Consider the following 11,421-nt stretch of genomic DNA (forward strand, 5'->3'; position numbering starts at 1 on the left):
CGCGCTCTGGCAACAACAGGAACGCATAAGTAAGAATGTCAGGCTCAGATTGTTACCTGTTCATTGTTACATTATCATCCTGTGGTCACTGCATCGCATCTTTTCGATTACCCCTACATCCTGAATAACTTCCTGGTTAGAACACAGTATGAAGTGAATTTTCTTTTTAGACTGCCCATTAGGGCTTTTCCATGTCTACTTCCGGTTCTTGCGTTTGCTGAAGGCAATATTCGTGATCCTTAAGTTATTGCGCTCTCCAAACTCAACTAGCAACGCCCCCCGCTTATCTTAGAACCAATGCCATAGTCACCCACTGCATTGTCTCCAGCCTGCGTTTTCTCTACCTTGGCATTGGAGTCGCCCATTAGTAGAGTGTACTGCGTCTTTAATTCCCCCGTTGCCATTTCTACACCTCTGTAGAAGGTTTCCACTTGTTGGTCACTATGACTACATGTAGGCCCTTAGGCCTGTACAGCATTCAGCTTATACCTGTTATTAAGCTTAATTACAATGCCGGCTACCTTCTCAATAGTGTTATACAATTCATCTGTATTACCAGCTATATTCTTATTGATAAGCAAACCTACTCGTAGTTCTCGTCTCTCCGGAAAATGTCTATAACACAGTACATGCCCACCCTTCAGTAGACTATATGCCTCATTTGGCCTCCTCACCCCACTAGGCCCTATAATATCCCACTTCATACCCTCTAGTCCCTCTAACAGCACTGCTAAAGATAGCCTCACTGGCTAGGGTTCTAGCATTAAACGTTGCCAGGGTCAGTTTTCTAATGACGGCCTCTCCTCGGATCCAAAGATTCTTAGCACCCCCTGCTGCGTCACAGGTCTGACCGCCGCCGTGGTCAGTTGTTCCGCAGCCGCTGGTGACTGAGAGCCAGGGTTTTGAAGGACTCATCATGGGAGATTCTCACAACACGCTGTTGTGTGGCCCGCGCAAATAACTGGATGACATTACAGCAGGCGCCGCCAGAGGAAACCTCTACAGTCGCGCTCGAAGGAAAGAACTTAGTAGCATTTCTGTTCTTTACAGTTTTTAGCATCCAGAGAGCCAAGACTCGCGCCGTGCTAATGGTGCCGTAGGTGCCCTTTCGTTCTCAAAAGACAACGATGACACGTGCGTGATCCTGGCTAGAATTATTGACTCTACAACATCGACTTCGGTTGTAGGCGAACACTCTTCGTACTGAGATTCTCCCCGGGCTCATACTGCGAGTGCGAAATGATTCTATTCTCTTGTGGATTTGCGGCAAACGTTTTGAAGCGAAAGCTTGGTTACGGCAAGTAATTCGAGCCTTCAGCGCAGCACCTATTTTCACCTTCAAGTTAACTTGATAGATACTGCGTCTTCCGTTTCTTAGAATTCATTTAACGATGGAAGCGAAACCTTCATTACGCTAGGTATGGCAGGTCTGTATGCGACATTAAACGTTCCCTTTAAATTACCTTGACCTAATTAAGTGTCAGTATTCAGGATTTTGTGGCGTTTACCCAAATATATACTGCGCCTTAATAACCCGAAAACCTAACCTTAATGCAGAGGCCGCCCTGGATTAAGCGATAGCACCTTGACCAACTTGAAAGGTACGAACAGTTACTGCGCCTTTCCTTTATTATAAACCATTGAACAACAATATACAAGAAAACATATGAAAACATATCTTAACCTGGTTAGGAGTGGGTGTCCACAATTCCGAGGCATCCACTGAAAAGTATAAGGCTCCTTGCTTTCCCCAAAGCTATCCATCTTGACCGCCGGCGGCTGTGTTTAGATTGAGGAGAAACCATCGAAGTGGCGTCCGTGTGCTGTGCGATGTAAGTGCACGTTACAGATCCTCAGGTGGTCGAAATTACTCCGGAGCCCTCCAATACGGCACCCCCTTTTCTCTCTTTTAGCTTTAACTCCCACCTTTCCTCTTTTCTTTACGGGGCGGTTCAGGTGCCCACAGAACAAGTGTGACAGATACAGTGCCTTAACTTTCCTGTGAACTAATTATTATTACATGAAAATTATCAAAATTTGCGGATTGAAAAGCGGATGTTAAAAAAGGCTATCGCTGCAATACTCACATCTTTCGCTCTGCTCCCAAGGACGCGGGATCAACCCGGCCTCAACGGCCGCTTTTCAATAGAGGTGAAAGGCAAGGCGCCCATGTGCTGTGCGATGTCAGTGCACGTTAAAGAACCCCAGGTGGTCGAAATTTCCGGAGTCCTCCACTATGGCGCCTCTCATAGCCTGAGTTGTTTTGGGACGTTAAACCCCACAAACAAATAAACAAACAAACACTTGTTTCAAGCCATGTTTAAACCCCCCAGCATTTTGTTTTGCTTTTTCCTTCATGAGTTAGCCGATGCAATATATTAGAGGCATGTGCCACCACTTGTTTATGTAATGAGTGTTGTCTCGAGTTGTACTCGATTTGTTCAATGACAGCCTACAACAAATAAAATTCGGTGGCAGGCTAGCCCCCCACCGCAAGCGGCGTTGACCTACCTATCCCAGCCCCATCAGGGCCAGGATCAGCTACCCTTCACCCCCTTCCCCGTGGTGGACGACGGCTGTTGCGGCGCGTGTCTTTCTCTTCCTTTTCTTTTTCTTTCTTCTTTACTTTCTCTTCTGTCCGCACGAGGCAGCGGAAGTGGTGGTGGTAGAAACATTTACTGCCAATATTACAGAGGGTGGGGGCGTTGCCCCCTATATGGCATTTGAGAGCCCCCTCCATGTACGGAGGGCCCTCTTACAAAGCAAAGGAAAGCCCCTGGAGGGCTATCCGAGCGAGAGCGCATGTAATGATCTTGCTCAGCTACAGAGCCAGTAGCAGGCCCATGCATCTTCTTTTCCTTCTTCCTACAGCCACAATAACAACGCATCGTATTCACGTGTCTTATTTGGGCTGTTAGCTCTGTATCCACTATATGTGTTAGAATCGGTGCAATTTGTTCCGAGGCAGAGGCAGTTTTCTTTTAAATATCAGCCAGCGCTTCTGCTTTATTGATGAACAATCACTTTGTTTAAATACTGAACAAGCGGCAGCCCATCCTTGTAATCTGGTAGTGCGGTGATTGCCGCACTTTATAGGTACCGACGACGTAAGTGCTTCTTGTCCAGAGCCCGGATGGCAAGGTTGTTTGGTTGCCGCCTCAACCGGCGCATATCTGTATAAAGTTTCGAATATAGAAAGTTCATTGACGGCATGGTTTCCCGCCTACACATCGAGAGACTTGGCCTCTTCCCGTTCGCAGGCGTGTAAAGCACTGCTGAGCGTGGGTTTATAGCTTTGGTTCTGAAGGCCAGTTCAGGTAGCTGTGAATGTATATGCTCCAGTTCAGCATGCAAGATGCAGTGGATGGATGCGTCTTCTTGTGTGATCTGCTTTCTGAATGTAAGAGCTAGACAGGTCTCTTGTCCCGCTCTTGAAACGCATTCTTTCAAGTTAGGTTTTAGAGAACACTGCAGTTTGAAAGCTCCATTTATCTTAGGCCTTCACTAAAAACAATGCCTGCTTTTTCTTGCAGTCGGCAGGGTATGCTCAGTAGGCAACTGTAGCCTACCAATTGGCCGTCAACAATACTTCAGCGCTAAAACTTGGGTAAAATTGAGAAGAGTTTATTATGCATGAAATATTTTGTTTAGTTGCACACAACTACATTTCTTGATGTATTAGTCACATGAAAGGCTATTTTTTGTTAGCTGGGCACAAAGGCAGTTGGAGAAGTGACCTCGGCTCAGTCTGTTCTGTCGCACACCTGTCTTGGGCAGCATTCAGGATAGACACCGTCGGGGGTCCAATGAACCCTGCAGCCTGGGTCCACACCGAAGTTTCGACACCTGAAATACAAGATAATGGCTGATAAACATATTTAAAGTTTCGACACCTGAAATACAAGAAAATGGCTAATAAACATATTTAGAGTTTAAATGCTTCTAAATTACAATCAAGATATATATCGAAAAGGCAAACGTTTTAAACCGACATGTTTTACCCCAAAGGCTTCGCCTCCTATTAATTCTAAACTGAGTAAATGTAACATCCTACTGCAACAAATGTAAATCCTTACGATGGCAACCTTAACTCTTAAGAAAGAGCTAAAAGGAGGTGACTCTCAGTGTGTAATGAACACAAACCACGATAGCAGTGTTTAAAAAAATTGGTGTAACATATGCCCTGATAGCAGTTTCTTTAATTTTAACTTCAGTTTTAGCTTCAGTTTGTTTGACCACACATATTCAATTAGCTAATGTGGTGAGGAAAGCGGGGATAAAAATGCGTGTGATGCTGCTTGACTGGTAACGACTCCAGGTTTTATACATTTCTTCCCGCTTACAGAAAATACATTCATGGTAAGAACTACATCTAATGCGATGCGAGCTTTTCGAACAGCGATAGATAAGATTTCATTTGGCATATGCATACAGTTCAGTTCTGTCGTTTAGTCATGTCCGACTCTTCGTGACCCTATGGACCATATTACGCCAAGCTTTCTGGTCTCCTACTGTCTTCCTAATATCGCATAGCTTCATCTGCAGCGCCTCGAGGATGCCATCTAACCATCGCGTTCGCTGCCCACCCCTTCTTCTTTGACCCCAATCTTTCCCAGCATCAGAGTTTTCTCAAGCGACTCCTCTCTTCTCATCAGATGACCAAAGTAGCTAAGCTTTAACGTTATAATTTGACTCTCGAATTAGCAATCAGGTTTTATGGTCGACAATATCGACTGATTTGATCTTCTGACAGTGTGGCATATATATAGTATGGCCTATGAATGTATATCGTAAAATAAGAAGTGGATGGCTCGATGAAAAAATAGAAGTGTGTACTTAATGAGCTTCGAGGCACAAGGTCAAGGCACACAGTCAAAGCTCAGAGAAAACGCACATTATTATGCAATTACAAAGCCCGTTGATAACACAAGATATAGAGTCATCTTTTAGCGACAAAAAAGCTTTTAGCATGTGGTCACTACAGATATTGTACTGACCTTATCGAGGGGTGAAAATTGAAAGTGTGGTGAGAAATTTTGCTGAATATTGTTTGTACCTTTTTGCGAGGTAGAATGAGTACATGTGGATGAAAACAGTAATTGGTTTAATGAAACGATCAGCGGTGTGCTCACTGCAAGCAGCATTTGCTTTGCTTAGGAGGGCGGTTTTCTGCAGGGCATGCATGATTTAAATATTTAGTGTCCGCTACCTTTTTCCTGTGGCGGTTCTTGCCAGTCCCGCCTTCCTATATTTCTAACTCCCGACTATCGCGCCGAAGCCAACTTGCCAGAAAGATACTGTAGAGAGTGATGAAGTCAATGTTGAAGTCGTCTAGGTCATGTGGACTCCTTATGGCGAACAACCCATATAAAATTCAGTGCGGTAATGTCGCTTGCCCACAACCACCAGCCACAGACTCATTCGCGATTTTTCCCTCACAACACAGTCACCGCAAGAGTTCCTTAAGAATGAAGCCTGGAATTGTAATGCGAAATCTTTTTCTTCAATTCGACCTTTAACCTAATCGGGACGCATTATCGTAGGAATGGAGTTTCGGAGAGAAAAAATAGCGCAGACATTCCACATGGGGGATACTTACAGGGTGGCGTTCACTTCACGCCTCTCCGCGTAGCAGGTGGCGATGACGCAGGGCTCGTGGAGGGCCTTGGTTTCACCATCAGGAAGCGTGTTGCGCTCAAATATGCAGGAACCTGTAGGAAGATTAGCCAGCCTAAAGATTCTTGGCAACACATGTAACACATAAATCAAGATGAATTGCATGCCCGTAGTAATATTGTGGCGTTTTGTCACAATTTGTGATAAATACCGTTAGAAAAAAATCGTCAGAACATTTTAAAGTTGGCAATGAGTTTTCTGTTCAAGGCAACAGAAAAACAGTCTTCCATGGCGAGTTCGCATTATTGCAAAGCTTCTATCAGAAAAGAAGAAATCAGCTGGTCTGTCTTTCTTATATTGCTTAAAGTTTCTGAAATATATGTGACACAGTTTGTAGAAGAATTTTGTTCAAACGGCTGTAATTCGTACGCTAAATGATAAAACACTGAAATATATTTAAAACCGATAGAATATGATAGAAAATAAAGGTGGCAGTGCCCTGATTTAAATAATGTGATCCTGGTCTTGTAAATATGTGCTCGAGATGACGATTACAGACCAAATATGCCCACGTTGGAAAGAATTCATGTTTAACTGCAGAAGCTTCGGTGATAAATGTCTTTTGTCAGTACACCATTCCAGATAGGAAAGCAATGCTGTATATTCAGTTCTTCTCTAGTATTATCACTTTACTGACCCGGCCAGCCATTGCTGAATGTCACTGCACCATTCCGTTTATACAATGTATCTGAACATTCTAGATTTCAATTCCGTTTGCACAATATAATAATTTGAACTTAAGCTGTTTTAGTCATAGAGTTTCTTACTCTTACCTAGAGGGAAATCTCTACTACCATCCATGGGAGTTTACATGGAGTTTCAAGACGACCAGTTCAGCCACCATGGGCACTGAAAGTATCATGGGCCGGAGAGCTACCGAAAGCAAAACTACAACTTTTGGTTAAAACTAATGCAAAGATAAACGTTATTGTACAGTAAATAATGTCCTATCATTCAGTATTGTGACTATAAATTTTAAAAAGGGAGAGAAACAGCCTGTCAGTGTGAGGTTTATCCAATATAAGCGATGGCTCTTTCTCCTATTGGCTTAGTTTTGAGCACCACAAATACCAATATTTCACACTTAATAGGCAAACTTTTAAAGGAAAAAAATGTTTTGGAAATATTTATGGTTGTGCAATTACTTAAGAAAGCTTTTAGTGACATTTCGGGAAACAGAAACCTTTTATTGGCGACGTCTGCTTTTGCGCCTTCGCTACTATGGCTTTTGCGGTCTATGTACGCACCTCGAAATGATGATGATGAGGAAAAAAAAAACATCATAGTAACTCCATGCACCCGAGAAAAACCGACTGTCCTGCAACAAGTAGCATACAGGCTCATGATCCTTAGCGCGCCCATGTTGGCTGAAGTGCAGCGCCCTCAGCTTTCCATTTAGTTAGTGTAAGAAACTCTATGGTTTTAATCAACTTCGGAAAAAAGAGATATAGTAGAAATCTGCGCTTTTAGTTAATTTCCCAGCTCGCAGCAACCGTATACAGAACTCAAAAACTTCTGTGCAGATGTAACTACCCACTTCTTTTTGTTTTTGTGAGCGCGCGTTCTACTGCAGGTCCCAAATAAACGTTTTAACAATCCAGCAGTGTCTTTCCCAGCACTTAAACACAGAAAGGGGCAAAAGAACTGCTACGCACAACACAAAAAAGCAAAAATCCGAAGTAATGCTGTATTCGGTCCTAAAGCCACCCTTTAACGCATTCCCCAAATGTCAGAATTTCTAATGTGGCAAAGATTGCATGAAACACCTTTAGATACTAAAAAACGCGCGCAATCTTTATTAAGCGAAACTTATATACAAGCATATATTTAAAGCTGATAAAGTAGGATAAAAAATGAAAACAGTTATCCTGGTCTCGTAAATATTTGCTCGGGATTAAGATTACAAACTTTTAAGCTCAATATTTTGTTTCTCTGCAAAAATCCAGTCGGATCAATATTTCCTATCAGGAATCATCACAGACACCTTCCTATATTGAAGCGAATGTCCTCAAGCGCGTGCAATAAACATAAGAGGCATATACATAGAGACGTATTGCAAGTGGTATGATACATGTAACACTTTCTGCTTCAGTTTAGAGTAAAAACCGCTTTTTGTAGCCGCACGCATTCCAAATCGCACGGAATTAAGGATACCCTGCCGTTATTTGGGTCGTCTGCATTAAGAGAAATTTCTTGAATGTTGGCAGCCTTTAAAAAAAAGAAATTTGTATGACACTAGCACGGGACAAAAAATAGTGGAGCAGTTCGTACGCAGCGTAAAATAAGGCTACCTTCTTTGTAGACATTTGGGGCATACTTTGAAGCGCCTCATAATAATAGTTGCTCATCTACTCTCCGCAGCTTGGCTACACTGCCTCTAACAACAAAAACATTTCTGGCAAGATCCTGTTCCTTACACTAGTCTTACACTAGAAAGAATAGTTGCCATGAATATTGCGCAGCTTAAGCTTTGCGCAGAGGGATTAATAATATCATAAGTGTTAATACGTACCGTCCACGATGGTGACATTCCTCGTCAAGTAAGACTGACCGTGCTCCTGTATATCGCAGATGACCGTGGCAAAAACGACAAGGGCACATATTGACGCAACGATAATGCGCATTTTGACTGTAACAACTTGCGCCTAAGAAGAAGAATTAGGCTTTCACTCGTTCACTTCGAAGTCACAGTGATGTGCCTCTGAGAGCTTGCTCCACTATTTATAAGCGGCAGCCACGCGTATTTACGAAAAAAAAAAAAAAAAAACGTATGTGTGTTTTCTTTCCTCTAAACGGATGCTGAGACCAGCCAAGCATGACCGGTGCTGTGCATTTGTTCTTTACCTATAGTTAAACGTCTTGACTTCTCATTATGAGTGCTTACACGGGTGAGCAACTGTCAATTTTTAAAGAAAAAGCAAAACATTTCTGAAAAAAAAAAAACGAAACTCGAAAACAGCATGACACTTTTGTGCGGCTCGCTGTCTCTTACATAACAGTAATTGCTTTGAGATAATTGGGCGGCATCTTGCGACGTACACTTCAGGTGTTCCCTCAAGCGTTAAGGCGAAGCAGCAAGACTTCCACCCCTGTGTCGCCCTCTATTCGTTCAGAGAGTTCGAATGGCTTGTCTTCAAAGGGGCATAGCTTGTGACGTCTTGGGTTTTCTAGGTGTTTGTTTGGTCTCATGCGTGTTTCTCACAATTGAAATGGCTGTCGCAGAAAACTTTACTTATGCTATAAGGGCATGGTGGAAATCATGATGATCAACAACATCCGCAAATTTCGCTTATAAATAATGATAGATGTCCGAAAAAAGGGCTCACTGACAAAAAGCAAGTACTAAGAAAAATATTAAGTGCTTTCAAAGGACTTTAAAACCATTGAATTATGCGTTGGTTTTCAGGAAATTAACGCGCCATGATTCGAAAATAGATATTAAATTATGCTGCTCTTTAAACACTCATTAGATGTCCCTGTTTGGGGCGTTATTGAGAAGATAGTGACCAAGAACAAATAGCTACGAATAAATTGTAGAAGCAATCCTATTGGGCGCCATGTCTCTCAGAAGGTAGTGTAAGAATATCTGTCAGCAGTTCCAGGAAAATTAGCTGATCACGTTCAATAAATACAATTTTTTACTTTTTACTTAGTGGAAATCCGGTTTTTCCTTTCCTTCAAAACGCGGTTAACCACGACCATAATGTTTTTATGCAGCACTGATTCTGAGAAAAGGTAGAAAAGGTAGGGAAGTGGAAATAGCGACGAGAGGGCCCCCGAGACGTCTATGGTTTGGTTGCCTTATTGCGATTCTGTTTATGAAAGATGCCGCATTGCGACGTTCCCGAAATTTCGACCGCCTAGGATTCTCCAACATACAATGATAACGCACCGAGCCTTGTAAACAGCAGTCGACTGCCTTAAACACAGCGACACCACCGCGGGACAGATGTCTAGGCGTACTCCCGCAAAAAGACATGCTTCTTCTGAATCCTGCCGGTAAAGCAAGTGATTGTGGCCGCTACGCTCTCGCCGCCACCCACGGTAGATGGCGAAGGATGGCCTGGCCCGAAGTTTCCGGCGCCAACGGGAAATCCCGTGGCGCACGACCACGCGTCTTTTGGTTCCGAACAGCGATGCGAGCGGTAAATACCGCACGGTCTCGTTGCCTCGAGCGGCAAGAGCTGATGTATGGCTTTGCATTGACTATAGAATGTGGCGCACAGGGGAGGATTTTACTACCATTCTCGAAGCGTTTAAGCGTTTGTCCTCGAAGACGCACTGCTATCGGACACCCTTATGTTGCCTTCTCCTTCTACGCACAGCAAGTCTAATGTTTTAGAGCTAGCGAGGACACTGTGTTTTTTGTACGTATAAGAAATAGAATGGAGTGGTGAGTGCAGGGCGGTTGACAGCGCCCAGTCCTATCTATCACCACAATATATTCTCAAAATAATAATGGCCGGACACAATATCTTCAGTGCTCCGTTAATGATTTATATATGCGGAGGTGAGGGTCTGGCAGGAGCTTCCCATTTGTGTAATCTAAATTAGTGGGTGAACTTGCTTCACCGAATAGCTGACTTGCATCAACATAATAAACACGCACTTTAGTACGCAAGTTTCTCATAGAATTCATATGAATGAAAGTTAGGAGATCGGCATTTTAAGCGCTCCTCAAAGAAAGGCGTATAATGCTGAGTAAAAGAGATTAACAGATATGAGAGATTGAACTAGCTGCAAAATTTCAACACGCGCCACTTTTGCAGTGAAGAGAGGACGGCAGAAAGCATCGTTTTTCTTGTGCACCACATCAGAAGTTTCGGAGTGCCATTTTGCTTACCGAAGCGTGGCAAACCACGTTTTTGTTTTTATATGGTCATTGTTGTAATGGTATTATTGTGAGTAGCGATATTTTCCCATTTATCTCCCTCTTCCTACAATCGTATCTTAAGCATACCTTTGAAAGACATGAAATGCAGGAAAAGAATTGTTCGCTGCCGAAGGCTTTTTTCTGAAAGAATTTCAGGATACTGGGAACAAGTTGTGACTCTCGTGAGAGGCATGCCGCTAGCTGCAGCTCTGTGCTTTGCGAATGGGGCCCTGCGATACACAGTCACTCTTGCCCATATGTTTTCGTTGTTCCCGTGCATATGATTCCTTGTCAATAATAACGGATTACATTTCGAGATTTTAAGCGATTTGTGTGCACACACTTCAGTCGTCTGTCTCCACACGATATTTTTGAATTCATGAAAATATACAATACAAGGGAAAGTCCAGGTTTTGGAAAAGGCCCCAGACCCAATCTTCTATCTGCGCAACCGAAACAACGGGACTAACTTGTCTAAAATCTCTTGTACTTTGGCGAGGATACCAATAAAGATAACAGGAATTTTGCTTCCCAAAGCGATTTGTGAGTAAACGCACTATCAGCAACAAATAAAACACGCAGAAGACAAATAAAAAAGAAGCACACAAACACTTATTGTTACCATTTGCACAAGAAATTCGATCCAGGTCACATAATATCTCTAAACGATTTCCTGCGCCTCCCTGAAATAAAATTATTTGCTCTAATATTACGCTTGCCAGGGCTAAGAAAGTGAAATTTAGTTGCACATGTTTCACATATTGCTGACGGCATGCTTTATAAAAAGCTGCATCAGGCTTATGTAGTCGTCCTGTTGCCAGCTCTGCCTGTAGACTGAAAGGCTTGGTTCCACGTAGACGTTTTAGTGCGTA

At 43.0% G+C, this 11,421-nt stretch overlaps 1 protein-coding gene across 1 annotated transcript; it reads right to left on the reverse strand.

Annotated features, from left to right (window-relative positions):
• Positions 1 to 3,607: 3,607 nt before the first annotated feature.
• Positions 3,608 to 8,389, reverse strand: LOC146189978 (complement inhibitor CirpT4-like). Its single transcript, XM_084604699.1, has 3 exons — positions 8,189 to 8,389; positions 5,600 to 5,711; positions 3,608 to 3,846 (listed from the first exon to the last, which is right to left on the reverse strand). The coding sequence occupies exons 1-3, from the start codon at positions 8,298 to 8,300 to the stop codon at positions 3,744 to 3,746; spliced, it is 327 nt and encodes a 108-aa protein (XP_084460825.1). The 5' UTR covers positions 8,301 to 8,389; the 3' UTR covers positions 3,608 to 3,743.
• Between the last annotated feature and the right edge of the window lie 3,032 nt (positions 8,390 to 11,421).

Source organism: Amblyomma maculatum, chromosome 5 (genome assembly GCF_055883805.1).
Source record: "Amblyomma maculatum isolate TAMU_Amacu chromosome 5, ASM5588380v1, whole genome shotgun sequence".
NCBI lineage: Eukaryota > Metazoa > Arthropoda > Arachnida > Ixodida > Ixodidae > Amblyomma > Amblyomma maculatum.